The sequence below is a fragment of the Oncorhynchus mykiss genome, chromosome 31 (genome assembly GCF_013265735.2).
Source record: "Oncorhynchus mykiss isolate Arlee chromosome 31, USDA_OmykA_1.1, whole genome shotgun sequence".
NCBI lineage: Eukaryota > Metazoa > Chordata > Actinopteri > Salmoniformes > Salmonidae > Oncorhynchus > Oncorhynchus mykiss.
This window is the reverse complement of record NC_050571.1, coordinates 15,435,899-15,452,984: the sequence shown is the minus strand read 5'-3', so window position 1 is coordinate 15,452,984 and position 17,086 is coordinate 15,435,899. Positions and strand designations below refer to the sequence as shown.

Sequence of the window (17,086 nt, the reverse complement as noted above, 5' to 3'; positions counted from 1 at the left end):
AGTTTACTCTGACACCATATTCTCTCTCTCAGTACTCGTGGAAGCTGGTCCACCCAACAGATAAGTTCTGTAACAAGGACTGTCCTGGCACAGCGGAGGAGTATGAGAGAGCTACACGTTACAACTACACCTCAGAGGAGAAGTTTGCCCTGGTCGAGGTCATCGCCATGATCAAGGGACTGCAGGTCAGAAACACACACTGTACCTACAGACAGCTAGGTCATGACATCGTTGGGACGCTTACAGAATAGTAACATAGCATCGTTTCACCACCGTGGGTCTACTTTGGTGTTGATGAGGGTATCTGCGTTGTAGGTGTTGATGGGTCGTATGGAGAGCGTATTCAACCAGGCCATAAGGAACACCATCTATGCAGCCCTGCAGGACTTTGCCCAGATGACCCTCAGGGAGCCTCTACGTCAGGCCGTACGCAAGAAGAAGAACGTTCTCATCAGGTACCATACTGGCTGCACTCATTCTTGTTCAACTGTTAACATATTTCAGGCAAGAGAACCTCTTAAGAGGTACTGTAGCATCTTGTTATCTGGTCTTGATGAAAAACACCTTGGAAAAAAAGGCTCAAGTCCCCTCAAAGGCTCAAGTATGCGTACGGCACAATTTTCACTGTTTGCTAGATACAGTAGAACCATGGACCTTCCATCGTTAGCTAGGCTGCTTCCTAAATGGCCCCCTATACCTATGGCCCTGGTCAAAAGTAGTGCTATGGGCCCTGGTCAAAAGTAGTGCACTATATAGGGAATAGGGTGCAATTTGGGACATACCGATAGTCATTCTCTATAATGCTGATTCTCTGATAACCTTCTCTCTCTCTAGTGTCCTGCAGGCGATCCGTAAGACCATATGTGACTGGGAGGGGGCTCGGGAGCCTCCCAATGACCCTTGTCTCAGGGGGGAGAAGGACCCCAAGGGAGGGTTCGACATCAAGGTGCCCCGCAGAGCTGTGGGACCCTCGAGCACACAGGTACACCAGGGTAGAGAGGGAAGGGTAACAGAGGTTTAGGGGAATTAGGAAGAGACTGATGTGACTCAGGGATGGAGGCATGCTGTAGGGACAGGATCAAGTACAGGGACTTTGTAAGGGAATGGACTATTTAGACTTTTCTCTCTCTCTCCCTCTCAAGCTGTACATGGTTCGTACCATGCTGGAGTCGTTGATAGCTGATAAGAGTGGTTCTAAGAAGACTCTACGCAGCAGTCTGGATGGACCCATAGTACTGGCTATAGAAGACTTCCACAAACACTCCTTCTTCTTCACACACCTGCTCAACTTCAGCGGTATGTATACACACATACACACACACACACACACACACACACACACACACACACACACACACACACACACCAACCATTCAATTGATCACCTCCATAATATCATGTTGTTTTTCTCCTGTTATAATATCATGTTATTTATCTCCTGTTATAATATCATGTTATTCCCCCGCTGTCCTGTATTGGTGTCATGTTATTCACCTCCTGTCCTGTATTGGTGTCATGTTATTCACCTCCTGTCCTGTATTGGTGTCATGTTATTCCCCTCATGTCCTGTATTAGTGTCATGTTATTCACCTCCTGTCCTGTATTGGTGTCATGTTATTCCCCTCCTGTCCTGTATTAGTGTCATGTTATTCCCCCGCTGTCCTGTATTGGTGTCATGTTATTCCCCTCCTGTCCTGTATTAGTGTCATGTTATTCCCCTCCTGTCCTGTATTAGTGTCATGTTATTCCCCTCCTGTCCTGTATTAGTGTCATGTTATTCCCCTCCCGTCCTGTAGAGGTGCTGCAGCACTGCAGTGACCTGTCTAAGCTGTGGTTCAGGGATTTGCAGGGATTTGTAGTTTTGCATGGTGTCTACTTTGATGCTAAATAGCACTTTTGAATGTGAGAGTAAATAGAGCTGAGTATATTGATAAAAGTCACCTTGATCAAGAGAGTTCCATGGTTATCAAGACTTCACGCCAGGGTAAGTCTACACGAAACACAGACCTTTCTTTAAGTGTTTCTAAAATTCCCTATGGGCAAAATGAATGGTGGAAAAACGATTGGAACCATTTCCTTGTTAGACCGCTAGGTTTTATGGGTATTATGACACCTCCACTGTGGAGCACTATAATAATATGTTGTCATTTCCCCTCCTATCCTGTGGTAGCGCTGTAGCACTGCTGTGACCTGTCTCAGCTGTGGTTCAGAGAGTTCTTCCTCTAGTAATAATATAATAATATCATGTTATTCCCTTCCTGTCCTCCAGAGGCGCTGCAGCACTGCTGTGACCTGTCTCAGCTGTGGTTCAGAGAGTTCTTCCTGGAGCTGACCATGGGTCGCAGGATCCAGTTCCCCATCGAGATGTCCATGCCCTGGATCCTCACAGACCACATACTGGAGACCAAGGAGCCATCCATGATGGAGTAAGACACTGTTTAGACCACTGTGTGTGTGTGTGTGTGTGTGTGTGTGTGTGTGTGTGTGTGTGTGTGTGTGTGTATGTGTGTGCAGGTGAGGGAGAGGAACAGACGAGTAGAGGGAGATTGAGGGTGGGGGACAGATATTGTCTCTCTGTTGTCATTGTGTCCATGTTGAGTTTGTGTGTGTGTGTGTGCAGGTGAGGGAGAGGAACAGACAAGAGTAGAGGGAGATGGAGGGTGAGGGACAGATATTGTCTCTCTGTTGTCATTGTGTCCATGTTGAGTCTTTGTGTGTGTGTGTGCGTGTGTGCAGGTGAGGGAGAGGAACAGACAAGAGTAGAGGGAGATGGAGGGTGAGGGACAGATATTGTCTCTCTGTTGTCATTGTGTCCATGTTGAGTGTGTGTGTGTGTGTGTGTGTGTGCAGGTGAGGGAGAGGAACAGACAAGAGTATAGGGAGATGGAGGGTGAGGGACAGATATTGTCTCTCTGTTGTCATTGTGTCCATGCTGAGTCTGTGTGGGTTTGTGCCTGCTGATGCCATCCTGCCTGTTGTTTCTCCCAGGTATGTGTTGTACCCTCTGGACCTCTACAATGACAGTGGCTACTACGCTCTGACCAAGTTCAAGAAACAGTTCCTCTACGATGAGATAGAGGCTGAGGTAAACTAGCACGAAACAAAGATGGCCGCCTCAGAAATCATAAAATGACAAGTAATTTATCACCGATCCCCACAAGAGTAGTGAGTTAGGGATTCTGTTTTTCCTACAGGTGAACCTGTGCTTCGATCAGTTTGTCTACAAGCTGGCTGATCAGATATTTGCCTACTACAAAGCCATGTCTGGAAGGTAAGAGACGGCTGGAGACACCACAGTAAACAGATACAAGACTGAATCATGTTGTTGAGGTGGTTAAATCAAGCAGTGAAGGATGTTGTTGTGTGTTTTGCTCCACAGTGTCCTCCTGGACAAGCGTTTCAGGGCAGAGTGTAAAAACTATGGTGTGATCATCCCCTACCCCCCCTCCAACCGTTATGAGACCCTGCTCAAACAGAGACACGTACAGGTAGGTCTGTCGTACACCACCCTGGGTGACCACATGTCCGTGATTATCTGGGACAGTCTCGCTTTTTGTCCCGCGTCTAAGAAATCATATCCCACATTTTATTAACAAATTAAAACACCACAAATTTACAATAAAAGGTTGATTTGTCCCGTATTTCAGTCAGACTTCCTATTGATTTGATGAGAATTGACATTCCAGCATGTCTCTCTTGCTGTCACGTTGCCCTTATGACAAGATATTATATGATAAGGACGTGGTGGGGGGTGTTAAACACTTCTCCAATCATTGATGAGATCTGATATTCTCTGCACCGCATCACGTTTTACAAATCCTTTCGGGCTAAATTCCAGCTGAACTTGGAGAGGACAATTTAGTACTTACACAAAGCATGTGTCTAACGAAGAGCTAGACAAGGAAGTAAACTTGGAGAGGACAATTTAGTACTTACACAAAGCATGTGTCTAACGAAGAGCTAGACAAGGAAGTAAACTTGGAGAGGACAATTTAGTACTTACACAAAGCATGTGTCTAACGAAGAGCTAGACAAGGAAGTAAACTTGGAGAGGACAATTTAGTACTTACACAAAGCATGTGTCTAACGAAGAGCTAGACAAGGAAGTAAACTTGGAGAGGACAATTTAGTACTTACACAAAGCATGTGTCTAACGAAGAGCTAGACAAGGAAGTAAACTTGGAGAGGACAATTTAGTACTTACACAAAGCATGTGTCTAACGAAGAGCTAGACAAGGAAGTAAAGGGCAGTGTTAGACTGAAAGATGTACTCTATTTACACTGGTGTTTGTTCTTCACAGTATTAGACTGAAAGATGTACTCTATTTACACTGGTGTTTGTTCTTCACTGGTTGCCCTTTTCTTGGGGCAACAGGTCACAAATCTTGCTGTTGTGATGGCACACTGTGGTATTTCACCCAGTAGATATGGGAGTTTATCAAAATCGGGTTTGTTTTCAAAATCTTTGTGGGTCTGTTTAAACTGAGGGAAATCTGTGTCTCTAATATGGTCATACATTTGGCAGGAGGTTAGGAAGTGCAGCTCAGTTTCCACCTCATTTTGTGGGCAGTGAGCACATAGCCTGTCTTCTCTTGAGAGCCATGTCTGCCTACGGCGGTCTTTCTCAAAAGCACGGCTATGCTCACTGAGTCTGTACAGTCAAAGCTTTCCTTAATTTTTGGGTCAGTCACAGTGGTCAGGTATTCTGCCACTGTGTACTCTCTGTTTAGGGCCAAATACCATTCTAGTTTGCTCTGTTTTTTTGTTAATTTGTTTGTTAATTCTTTCCAACGTGTCAAGTAATTATCTTTTTGTTTTCTCATGATTTGGTTGGGTCTAATAGTGTTGCTGTTCTGAGGCTCTGTGGGGTCTGTTTGTGTTTATGAACAGCCCCAGTACCAGCTTGCTTAGGGGACTGTAGGTGATGGCTTTGTTAAGGAAGGTTTGGGTACTCTCTCTCTCTTTCTCCCTCCCTCTCTCTCTCTCTCTCTCTCTCTCTCTCTCTCTATCTCTCTCTCTCTCTCCATCTCTCTCTCTCTCTCTCTCTCTCTCTCCATCCCTCTCTCTCTCTCTCCATCTCTCTCTCTCTCTCTCTCTCTCTCTCTCTCTCTCTCTCTCTCTCTCTCTCTCTCTCTCTCTCTCTCTCTCTCTCTCTCTCTCTCTCTCCAGCTCCTAGGTCGCTCCATCGATCTGAACCGTCTGGTCACCCAGAGGATCTCAGCAGCCATGTACAAGTCTCTGGACCAGGCCATCAGTCGCTTTGAGAGTGAAGACCTCACCTCCATTGTGGTGAGAACACCAGGGCAGGAGCATACTGTATACCGTGGTCTCAACCTTCCCACACACCATACAACCAACACTACTTCACACTCCTAGCCCTGCGTCAAATGTACACTCTCAGATAGCATACTGTCAGTCACATTTCACACACCAGGCTCACTCTCATTGGTCCTGTCCTGTCCTCTTGGCCCTATGCTCCACTGGCCACAATATTACCTGCTTTTGTTCTATCTTTTCATTATCATTATCTCTGTCTGTCTGTCTGTCTGTCTGTCTGTCTGTCTGTCTGTCTGTCTGTCTGTCTGTCTAATCCACCCATCAGGAGTTGGAGTGGTTGATGGACATCAACAGACTGACTCATCGTCTGCTCTCGAAGCACATGACCCTGGACAGCTTCGACGCCATGTTCCGTGAGGCCAACCACAATGTGTCTGCCCCCTACGGACGCATCACGCTCCATGTCTTCTGGGAACTCAACTTTGACTTCCTCCCCAACTACTGCTACAACGGCTCCACCAACCGGTCAGTGGTAGGGGGAAGGGGGTGTTTTTGGGTAGTCTTGGACATGTTCACAAGCTTACGGTTCTTGGGCAGCTGATTGCCGGTCTATCTAAACATCGCCCAGGTTCAGCAGTTGGCTATCTATATTCTAATTAGTCATTACCTAAGTGGACTCCTGCTCATGACCCCTGAACTCTATCTCATTCCCTGTGTCCTCAGCTTCGTTCGGACTGCCATCCCCTTTACCCAGGAGCCTCAGCGAGACAAGCCTGCCAACGTGCAGCCATACTACCTGTATGGGTCTAAGGTATGTACTGTGTACTGTCTGCTATTTTCATTCAACTATAGAAATGAGAATGATGTGTAACTATTTTTAGAGCACTTTTGAGAGCATGTTTCTGATGTAATATTTCCTCCCCCTCTCCCTCTCTCCCTCTCCCAGCCTCTGAACATTGCCTACTCACACATCTATAGCTCCTACAGGAACTTCGTAGGCCCGCCCCACTTCAAGACCATCTGTCGTCTCCTTGGTTACCAGGGCATCGCCGTGGTGATGGAGGAATTGCTCAAGATAGTCAAGAGCCTGGTATTATGGGCTATTTGTCTCTCATTGTCTGAATGTACTCCTACATAGCAGCCTCTGTTAAAAAAAGTCGATCCAACTAATCTCCTCTCTTTTTATCCTCTCCCTCTGATACTTCCTCCCACTCTCCCTCTGATACTTCCTCTCCCTCTGATACTTCCTCCCACTCTCCCTCTGATACTTCCTCCCCCTCTGATACTTCCTCTCCCTCTGATACTTCCTCTCCCTCTGATACTTCCTCTCCCTCTGATACTTCCTCTCCCTCTGATACTTCCTCTCCCTCTGATACTTCCTCTCCCTCTGATACTTCCTCCCTCTCTGATACTTCCTCTCCCTCTGATACTTCCTCTCCCTCTGATACTTCCTCTCCCTCTGATACTTCCTCCCCCTCTCCCTCTGATACTTCCTCTCCCTCTGATACTTCCTCTCCCTCTGATACTTCCTCCCCGTCTCCCTCTGATACTTCCTCTCCCTCTCCCTCTGATACTTCCTCTCCCTCTCCCTCTGATACTTCCTCTCCCTCTGATACTTCCTCTCCCTCTGATACTTCCTCTCCCTCTGATACTTCCTCCCCCTCTCCCTCTGATACTTCCTCCCCCTCTCCCTCTGATACTTCCTCTCCCTCTGATACTTCCTCTCCCTCTGATACTTCCTCCCCGTCTCCCTCTGATACTTCCTCTCCCTCTCCCTCTGATACTTCCTCTCCCTCTGATACTTCCTCTCCCTCTGATACTTCCTCTCCCTCTGATACTTCCTCCCCCTCTCCCTCTGATACTTCCTCCCCCTCTCCCTCTGATACTTCCTCTCCCTCTGATACTTCCTCTCCCTCTGATACTTCCTCCCCGTCTCCCTCTGATACTTCCTCTCCCTCTGATACTTCCTCTCCCTCTGATACTTCCTCCCCCTCTCCCTCTGATACTTCCTGTCCCTCTCACACGTCCTCCCCCTCTCCCTCTGATACTTCCTCTCCCTCTGATACTTCCTCCCCCTCTCCCTCTGATACTTCCTCTCCCTCTGATACTTCTTGCCCCTATCCCTCTGATACTTCTTGCCCTTATCCCTCTGATACTTCCTCCCCCTCTTCTCTTCCCTACTTAGTTGCAGGGCACTATCCTGCAGTATGTGAAGACTCTGATCGAGGTGATGCCTAAGATCTGTCGCCTGCCGCGCCACGAGTACGGATCCCCAGGTCGGTTCATTGTAGAGGAGAGGTAGTTCAGTGAACCCACAGCAAATGTCTAGGCTTTAGCTCAGAAGGCTAACACAGGCATGACTCGTACAGACAACCCAGGTTTGAAACCCGGTCAGTCCCAGACAATAACACTTCCTCTTGTTGTCCCATCATATTATAGTCCTCTGACAGATCAGATGAGATATGCTTGATTAGCATGTTTCTCTATGAGCAGGGATTATAGGCTCTGTAGATTAGTGGTGTTCTGTACCATAACAGGCTGTACTTCTTGTATGCCTGATCTCTGTCAGCACTTCCTGATCCTCCTAGAGCTATAGCTCCTGGTTCAGCTGCTGCACAAGACAGACATACAGACAGACAGAGAGTTTAGTGACGGAACAGACATCGTCATAACCACCATGACATAGTTGATAATCCTACCATACCTGGATGGTCAGAGATCCCATCATCAGACTGCTGTGTGTTTGTCAGTCAAGGACAGTCCGTTTCTTAGTATTTAACTCCATGGGATCGGATCTGGATCTGTTATTTTAACATTGAACTATTTTAACTTTGTAGATGTAACTTTTAACTGTGTTCTGGCCATAATAGCCATGTCCTCTTAAATCTCCTCCGGACACAGCCAGAAAAGAACTGGCCACCCCTCAGAGCCTGGTTCCTCTCTAGGTTTCTTCCTAGGTTCCTGCCTTTCTAGGGAGTTTTTCATAGCCACCGTGCTTCTACATCTACATTGCTTGCTTTTTGGGGTGTTAGGCTGGGTTTCTGTAACAGTGCTGATGTAAAAAGGGCTTTCTAAAATACATTGATTGATTGTCCTTCCCTGCCAGGTATCCTGGAGTTCTTCCACCACCAGCTGAAGGACATTATAGAGTACGCAGAGCTGAAGACGGACGTCTTCCAGAGTCTCAGAGAGGTGGGGAACGCCATCCTCTTCTGTCTGCTCATCGAACAAGCTCTGGTGAGTCCCTCTTCTTCTCCTTATTCACCTCTATCCCTTCCTCTCCTCTGTTCTGTCCTCCCCTCCTTCCCCATCCTCTCCTGCTTCACCTGTATCCCTTCTTTCTCTTTCTCCTTTCCTCTCCCCTTTCTCTCCTATCCCTCTCTCTCCTCTCCCCCTATCCTACTCTCATCACCTCTCTCCTCTCCCCCTATCCTACTCTCATCACCTCTCTCCTCTCCTCTCTCTCCTCTCTCCCTATCCTACTCTCATCACCTCTCTCCTCTCCCCCTATCCTACTCTCCTCACCTCTCTCCTCTCCCCTCTCTCCCCCCTCTCTCTCCTCTCCCCCTATCCTACTCTCATCACCTCTCCCCTCTCTCGCTCCTCTCCCCCTATCCTACTCTCATCACCTCTCCCCTCTCTCTCCTCTCCTCCTATCCTACTCTCATCACCTCTCCCCTCTCTCTCTCCTCTCCCCCTATCCTACTCTCATCACCTCTCCCCTCTCTCTCTCCTCTCCCCCTATTCTACTCTCCATCTCCTCTCCCCTCTCTCTCTCCTCTCCCCCTATCCTACTCTCATCACCTCTCCCCTCTCTCTCTCCTCTCCCCCTATTCTACTCTCCATCTCCTCTCCCCTCTCTCTCTCCTCTCCTCCTATCCTACTCTCATCACCTCTCCCCTCTCTCTCTCCTCTCCCCCTATCCTACTCTCATCACCTCTCCCCTCTCTCTCTCCTCTCCCCCTATTCTACTCTCCATCTCCTCTCCCCTCTCTCTCTCCTCTCCCCCTATCCTACTCTCATCACCTCTCCCCTCTCTCTCTCCTCTCCCCCTATTCTACTCTCCATCTCCTCTCCCCTCTCTCTCTCCTCTCCCCCTATCCTACTCTCATCACCTCTCCCCTCTCTCTCTCCTCTCCCCCTATCCTACTCTCATCACCTCTCCCCTCTCTCTCTCCTCTCCCCCTATCCTACTCTCATCACCTCTCCCCTCTCTCTCTCCTCTCCCCCTATTCTACTCTCCATCTCCTCTCCCCTCTCTCTCTCCTCTCCCCCTATTCTACTCTCCATCTCCTCTCCCCTCTCTCTCTCCTCTCCCCCTATCCTACTCTCATCACCTCTCCCCTCTCTCTCTCCTCTCCCCCTATTCTACTCTCCATCTCCTCTCCCCTCTCTCTCTCCTCTCCCCCTATCCTACTCTCATCACCTCTCCCCTCTCTCTCTCCTCTCCCCCTATCCTACTCTCATCACCTCTCCCCTCTCTCTCTCCTCTCCCCCTATTCTACTCTCCATCTCCTCTCCCCTCTCTCTCTCCTCTCCCCCTATTCTACTCTCCATCTCCTCTCTCCTCTCCCCTCTCTCCCCCTCTCTCTCCTCTCCCCCTATCCTACTCTCATCACCTCTCCCCTCTCTCTCTCCTCTCCTCCTATCCTACTCTCATAACCTCTCCCCTCTCTCTCTCCTCTCCCCCTATCCTACTCTCATCACCTCTCCCCTCTCTCTCTCCTCTCCCCCTATTCTACTCTCCATCTCCTCTCTCCTCTCCCCTCTCTCTCTCCTCTCCCCCTATTCTACTCTCCATCTCCTCTCTCCTCTCCCCTCTCTTTTCCTCTCTTCTATTCCTCCCGTTCCCACTTTCTCTTCTAATTCTTTCTCTCGCTAAGGGTCACCTTTGCATGCTCAGAAATATGGACTGTTACTTGTCAGGCGATTTCTCCTTTGCTTTTCTGTCTGTTTGAATATATCTGTTTCTATCGCAGTCTCAATAAAGTTTCACCCTCCAGAAATGTTGATATTGACTGTATCTGAATTGCAACTCTATTCTTTATTTCACGCTGGCAACTACTACAGGTGGTAAGAATCTAGCTCTTGTCTTTGGTAACAAACACACACCCTGACTGATCTCTCTCTCTCTCTGTTGGTTTGGGCTGCCACACACCCTGACTGATCTCTCTCTCTCTCTCCATCTCCATCTCTCTCTCTCTCTCTCTCTCTCTCTCTCTCTCTCTCTCTCCATCTCCATCTCTCTCTCTCTCTCTCTCTCTCTCTCTCTCTCTCCATCTCTCTCTCTCTCCATCTCTCTCTCTCTCCATCTCTCTCTCTCTCCATCTCTCTCTCTCTCCATCTCTCTCTCTCTCTCTCTCTCTCTCCATCTCTCTCTCTCTCTCTCTCTCCATCTCTCTCTCTCTCTCTCTCTCTCTCCATCTCTCTCTCTCTCTCTCTCTCTCTCTCTCTCTCTCTCTCTCTCTCTCGCTCTGTCTCTCTCTCTGTGTCTCTGTGTCTCTCTCTCTCTCTCTCTCTCTCTCTCTCTGTTGGTTTGGGCTGCTGTGTTTCTCTGTTTTTCTATTCAACATCTTACTCTGACACCCAAAGTTTAACCTCCGGAGGGCCATGAAAGCCAAGGATTGAGATTAAAAAATGTTTTAAGAAAGTAAAGAACATCCAAGAATATAATCATTACTCTATAATTGGAAATAAATGGATAATAAAAAGCGACTATCTTAATGTATCTCTTCATGTCCTTGGCTCCCATGTGTGTTTCTGGGTGGCTTTCTGTTAAGTATGGGCTCAACTTCTGCCTCTATACTCTCTGTCCACACTGGCTTCTCTCTCAATGCCTGTCACTCTTTACATCCTCATCCCCTCTGGTCTGTCTCATTCTCTGACTGCCTTGTGTGTGTGTATATATAGTGTATATAGTGTGTGTTTGTACTGGCTGATCACAGCATGCAGATCATTCTGTCTTCCATAGCGTTTTAGTGGAGCTCAGCCTCCTGTACTTAGTGGCACAGTCTCCTGTACTTAGTGGTGCAGCCTCCTGTACTTAGTGGCACAGCCTCCTGAACTTAGTGGCACAGACTCCTGTACTTAGTGGCGCAGCCTCCTGTACTTAGTGGCGCAGCCTCCTGTACTTAGTGGCGCAGCCTCCTGTACTTAGTGGCGCAGCCTCCTGTACTTAGTGGCGCAGCCTCCTGTACTTAGTGCATGAGTCATACACCTGCCTAGGGTTATCTCCTCATAACTGTACTACTCACTCACTTATACACACATTCTCACAGCTTATGTACCTCTGACTCCAATCATTACTAATGAGTATAACACCTCCCTCCCATCACCACTAAATACCCCATGTAGTATACAGGAGAGATGTTGCCTGGTGTTCAATATCACCTCTCCCTCCCTCTGTGTGTGTGTGTGTGTTAACCACAGTCCCAGGAGGAGGTGTGTGACTTGCTTCATGCAGCTCCCTTCCAGAACATCCTCCCCAGGGTCTACATCAAAGGTATGTGATACAGGTCCAGGCGTGTGGATCCTGATTGAGGGTGGATGGGTGGGATAAGGAGGTCAATATTATGCATATCTGACTGATGTGTGTGTTGCAGAGGGGGAGCGTCTGGAAGTCAGGATGAAGAGGCTGGAGGCTAAGTATGCTCCACTCCATCTGGTGCCCCTCATCGAGAGGCTGGGGACCCCTCAGGTGAGCTCTACCTGCTTGTCATCACCATCCACACCTCATCACCTGGCTCTCTGTCCTGACCCACAGACAGTTTCCACAATCTTGGTTTGAAATGTAGAAATTTGTAAGGGCAGCCATATTGGCACCAAAGTTCCAAAACAATTCAACTTTCCCTATTTTATCTGCTCCACCTTACTCCCTGTTCTCCTTCCTTCCTCTCCTCATGTTTCCTTTCCTCCTCTTTTTCAGCAAATAGCTATAGCCCGTGAGGGGGATCTGTTGACCAAGGAGCGTCTTTGCTGTGGCCTGTCCATGTTCGAGGTGATCCTTACAAGGATCCGTAGTTTCCTGCAGGACGCCGTGTGGCGAGGCCCGCCTCCCACCAATGGCGTGATGCATGTGGACGAGTGTATGGAGTTCCACCGCCTCTGGAGCGCCATGCAGTTTGTTTACTGCATACCCGTCGGCACTCACGAGTTCACCGCAGAGTGAGTTACTGTAGAGGGCATGGCAGCGTACTCACACACACAGTAAGGAGTGAGTTACTGTAGAGGGCATGGCAGCGTACTCACACACACAGTAAAGAGTGAGTTACTGTAGAGGGCATGGCAGCATACTCACACACACAGTAAGGAGTGAGTTACTGTAGAGGGCATGGCAGCGTACTCACACACACAGTAAGGAGTGAGTTACTGTAGGGGGCATGGCAGCGTACTCACACAGTAAGGAGTGAGTTACTGTAGGAGGCATGGCAGCATACTCACAGTAAGGAGTGACCTACTGTAGGGGGCATGGCAGCGTACTCACACAGTAAGGAGTGACTTACTGTAGGGGGCATGGCAGCGTACTCACACAGTAAGGACTGACTTACTGTAGAGGGCATGGCAGCGTATTCACACACACAGTAAGGAGTGACTTACTGTAGGGGGCATGGCAGCGTACTCACACAGTAGTGAGTGAGTTACTGTAGAAGGCATGGCAGCATACTCACACACACAGTAAGGAGTGACTTACTGTAGAGGGCATGGCAGCGTACTCACACAGTAAGGAGTGACTTACTGTAGGGTGCATGGCAGCGTATTCACACAGTAAGGAGTGACTTACTGTAGGGGGCATGGCAGCGTACTCACACAGTAGGGAGTGAGTTACTGTAGGGGGCATGGCAGCGTACTCACACAGTAAGGAGTGACTTACTGTAGAGGGCATGGCAGCGTACTCACACACACAGTAAGGAGTGAGTTACTGTAGGGGGCATGGCAGCGTACTCACACAGTAGGGAGTGAGTTACTGTAGGGGGCATGGCAGCGTACTCACACAGTAAGGAGTGTGTTACTGTAGTCCTCTCAGGGCTGTTTAGTGCACATGCACATTAGTAGATAAAGCAATCACCATCCAATCAACTGAGCTTGATTTGTGAAGAGTTTTCTACAAATATAAAGTACTTATTAAGTTCCTGTATGTATCCTCTGCAGGCAGTGTTTTGGTGATGGGCTGAACTGGGCAGGCTGTTCCATCATCGTGCTGTTGGGTCAGCAGCGCCGCTTCGACCTGTTTGACTTCTGCTACCACCTGCTCAAGGTGCAGAGGCAGGACAGCAAGGATGAGATCATCAAGAACGTGGTGGGTACCCACTGACGCCATGCACACATCTACTTTGTTTTAACCAGCATGCTAACACAGAAGTAAGATGACAGAATGGATCAACTATATGAGAAGAGGAAGCTCACCATCTTTATGGTGGCAAGTCCTTGGCTACTACAATCCTGGTCTGTGGTTTTAAGTTTATCATTGGATTCAAACCCCATCTTTCAATCTCTCTATCTATCTACAGCCACTGAAGAAGATGGCTGACCGCATCAGGAAGTACCAGATCCTGAACAATGAGATCTTTGCCATCCTCAACAAGTACATGAAGGCTGTGGAGACCGATAGTTCCACCGTGGAGCATGTCCGCTGCTTCCAGCCACCTATACACCAGTCCCTGGCCACAACATGCTGAGAAGAACTCACACATGCTACAAACACACGCTACACACATAAGCCACACATGTCCCACAAACTACACATACACACACACACCAACCCAAATCATCACCACACAGTCTGCCTCTCTTTGGCCTTGTACTCAGACTCTCAGAGCCTTAAGATTCCAGAGGTCTGTCTGACTATACACCATTTTGGCACCAAATATTCCATACAAATGACATTCCAATTTGCATTCTAGAATGCAACTGTCTTGGAACTTTTCGTGTCAACATGGCGCCCATTAAAAAGTGTAAATCTCGAACTGAGTTTTCTGAAGTCTGAATATTTTAGGCCCATAACCACAGTCTAGTTTTAGAGGTGTGGGTGTTTTCAGATGTTAGTTTTTCTGTTCCCAACCCATGTGACTCTCACACCGAGACTCAGCATCCGTTCTCCTGTCACTAGAGCTATATGTCACATGGATGGGCTCAGTAATACACAACTGCCAATACTGAGTGGTTACAGATCTGCAGTATTGCCCTGCTTCCCCTCTAGTCACAATGAACAGTCTATCAGATACCTCTGAGAAACCATTTAGTGAGCATCAACAATCAACCTACATAAAATATGATAGATATGCTGGAATAATCTCCAAAACCTCAATGCATACAAGTAATCTGATTCTGAAATGACCTATAACCTGAGATTATTATTTCGTAGTTGACGTACGAAAGCAAACCCAACCGCCATTTTATTGAATTGCTTCATGAAGTCCACACGGGTGCTAAGTATTATGATGATACTTAATTACACCAAAGTCATCAGTGGCATTTCACCCCATAACATCCATAATATGATCATCACACAAGTCAAGCTGTCCATTCATTCATCCCAGAGGCTAACATGTGTGTGTGTGTCCCAAACGGCACCCTATTCCCTATATAGTGCACTACTTTTGACAAGCTCCTATAAGGAATAGGGTGCCATTTGGATGTAGCCCCACATCTCCCTGGACATACCCATGCTTAGTAAACCAGTGTCATAGGAGTAGTTAGCCACACCTCTTCTCTCCTCACACAACCCTACGGTTTCAAATAGCATAACAAGGACACTTGACTGCATACCAAGGACACGTGACTGCATAACAAGGACACTTGACTGCATACCAAGGACACGTGACTGCATAACAAGGACACGTGACTGCATAACAAGGACACTTGACTGCATAACAAGGACACTTGACTGCATAACAAGGACACTTGACTGCATAACAAGGACACGTGACTGCATACCAAGGACACGTGACTGCATACCAAGGACACGTGACTGCATACCAAGGACACGTGACTGCATACCAAGGACACGTGACTGCATACCAAGGACATGTGACTGCATACCAAGGACATGTGACTGCATACCAAGGACACTTGACTGCATAACAAGGACACTTGACTGCATAACAAGGACACTTGACTGCATAACAAGGACACGTGACTGCATACCAAGGACACTTGACTGCATAACAAGGACACGTGACTGCATAACAAGGACACTTGACTGCATAACAAGGACACGTGACTGCATAACAAGAACACTTGACTGCATAACAAGGACACGTGACTGCATAACAAGGACACTTGACTGCATAACAAGGACACGTGACTGCATAACAAGGACACGTGACTGCATAACAAGGACACTTGACTGCATAACAAGGACACGTGACTGCATAACAAGGACACGTGACTGCATAACAAGGACACTTGACTGCATAACAAGGACACTTGACTGCATACCAAGGACACGTGACTGCATAACAAGGACACGTGACTGCATAACAAGGACACGTGACTGCATAACAAGGACACTTGACTGCATAACAAGGACACTTGACTGCATAACAAGGACACTTGACTGCATACCAAGGACACGTGACTGCATAACAAGGACACGTGACTGCATACCAAGGACACGTGACTGCATAACAAGGACACGTGACTGCATAACAAGGACACGTGACTGCTTTTCTTAGTTGCTTTATTTATTTTTCACTTATTTGGGGGGTTTTAGCCTCTGAGTATAATTTTTATTCAGTTCCATTCTCCGTTGGAAATGTCACTGTTGAACTAAAAAGAGAAGTGTTGAGTGTTGTAACTGTTATTGTTGTTAATTCATTATTGATAATTACATTCTTCATCCTTGGTATAACTCTCCTCTTCTACTGACGAGAATCCTAATCCTCACCTACTTTTTGATTTCTCTCTGTCTTGTCAGTTTATTGAACATTTTTATATTCTGTATGTGTGCTTAATACAGTGATATTGTTTACCATTTTTGAAATTATTGACAACATTTTCATCTGCACGTGTGTGTTTTTTTGTTTTGTTTTTCCGGAGTAAAAAAAACGTTAGAAATAATTCTTGGTTGTCAAATAACAAAAGAGACCAGGATGAATTTACTGTATTAGATTTGTTCAGAGAGTGAATGGAAGATGTTGGGAGTATCACACGACCAATCCAACTCCTGTACAGTTCATTCCCTCTATAGAAGAAGAATTAAAGCAATCAATAAGTTGCATTTTCACTGTTTAGGTACGAATTACACACAAGAGATGGAGGGCGATTTCCTAAATATATTAAATATTCCATATTATTGGATTTTTTTTTTCTCGAGATCGAGAGAGGGCAATTTCCTAAATATATTCCATATTGTTGGATTTTTTTTCTTTAGCAGTGTTATCAGTCCTTTGACCCTGTTTTGTATTCTTATGAAGGAAAGTTAATCGTTACACCCATGAAGGAGCGACCATATTTTCAGTTTGAATAAAAAAACTAAATGAAGTTTAGTTTCCTGTAATTGTTCCAATTGTCCTTTTTTAAATTATCTTTATCCACACAACTACACCTTAATGTTCATTGAATGGGTGAATCTATTGATAAGTAAAAGTTATCAGTGCATCATTTTCCAACATGTTAGCATGACAAGAAGAGCGATATATTGTAAAGGGTACGTTTGTGACAGGCTTTTGTTCATGATATTGTTGTACAAGTGATCATGTTTTGAGATACAAAAAAGGAGTAAAAGAGAATATAAAGATGTACAACGAATGGTCCTGCAAAAGGAAATTAAATTGTATTTCCATGAAATAAAAAATGTGTTAACTGAAAA

The 17,086-nt window shown here is 46.8% G+C and overlaps 1 protein-coding gene across 2 annotated transcripts in view; it reads left to right on the top strand.

Moving 5' to 3' along the window:
* Window positions 1-17,081, top strand: part of LOC110504382 (cytoplasmic FMR1-interacting protein 2) — a 68,391-nt gene extending 51,310 nt beyond the window's left edge. Inside the window, exons 12-30 of one of the 2 annotated variants that reach the window (XM_036969883.1) lie at window positions 33-185; window positions 316-455; window positions 835-982; window positions 1,143-1,296; window positions 2,270-2,426; window positions 2,989-3,085; window positions 3,195-3,271; window positions 3,380-3,488; window positions 5,170-5,289; window positions 5,603-5,802; window positions 6,001-6,088; window positions 6,224-6,367; window positions 7,463-7,553; window positions 8,384-8,514; window positions 11,707-11,779; window positions 11,880-11,974; window positions 12,203-12,441; window positions 13,426-13,573; window positions 13,785-17,081. In XM_036969883.1, the coding sequence (XP_036825778.1) occupies window positions 33-185; window positions 316-455; window positions 835-982; window positions 1,143-1,296; window positions 2,270-2,426; window positions 2,989-3,085; window positions 3,195-3,271; window positions 3,380-3,488; window positions 5,170-5,289; window positions 5,603-5,802; window positions 6,001-6,088; window positions 6,224-6,367; window positions 7,463-7,553; window positions 8,384-8,514; window positions 11,707-11,779; window positions 11,880-11,974; window positions 12,203-12,441; window positions 13,426-13,573; window positions 13,785-13,952 (2,532 nt within the window). In that variant the 3' untranslated portion in view covers window positions 13,953-17,081. Of the gene's footprint in view, window positions 1-32; window positions 186-315; window positions 456-834; window positions 983-1,142; window positions 1,297-2,269; window positions 2,427-2,988; window positions 3,086-3,194; window positions 3,272-3,379; window positions 3,489-5,169; window positions 5,290-5,602; window positions 5,803-6,000; window positions 6,089-6,223; window positions 6,368-7,462; window positions 7,554-8,383; window positions 8,515-10,347; window positions 10,468-11,706; window positions 11,780-11,879; window positions 11,975-12,202; window positions 12,442-13,425; window positions 13,574-13,784 lie in introns of those variants that run through there. The other variant, XM_036969884.1, reaches the window with a different exon arrangement.
* The last annotated feature ends 5 nt before the right edge of the window (window positions 17,082-17,086 follow it).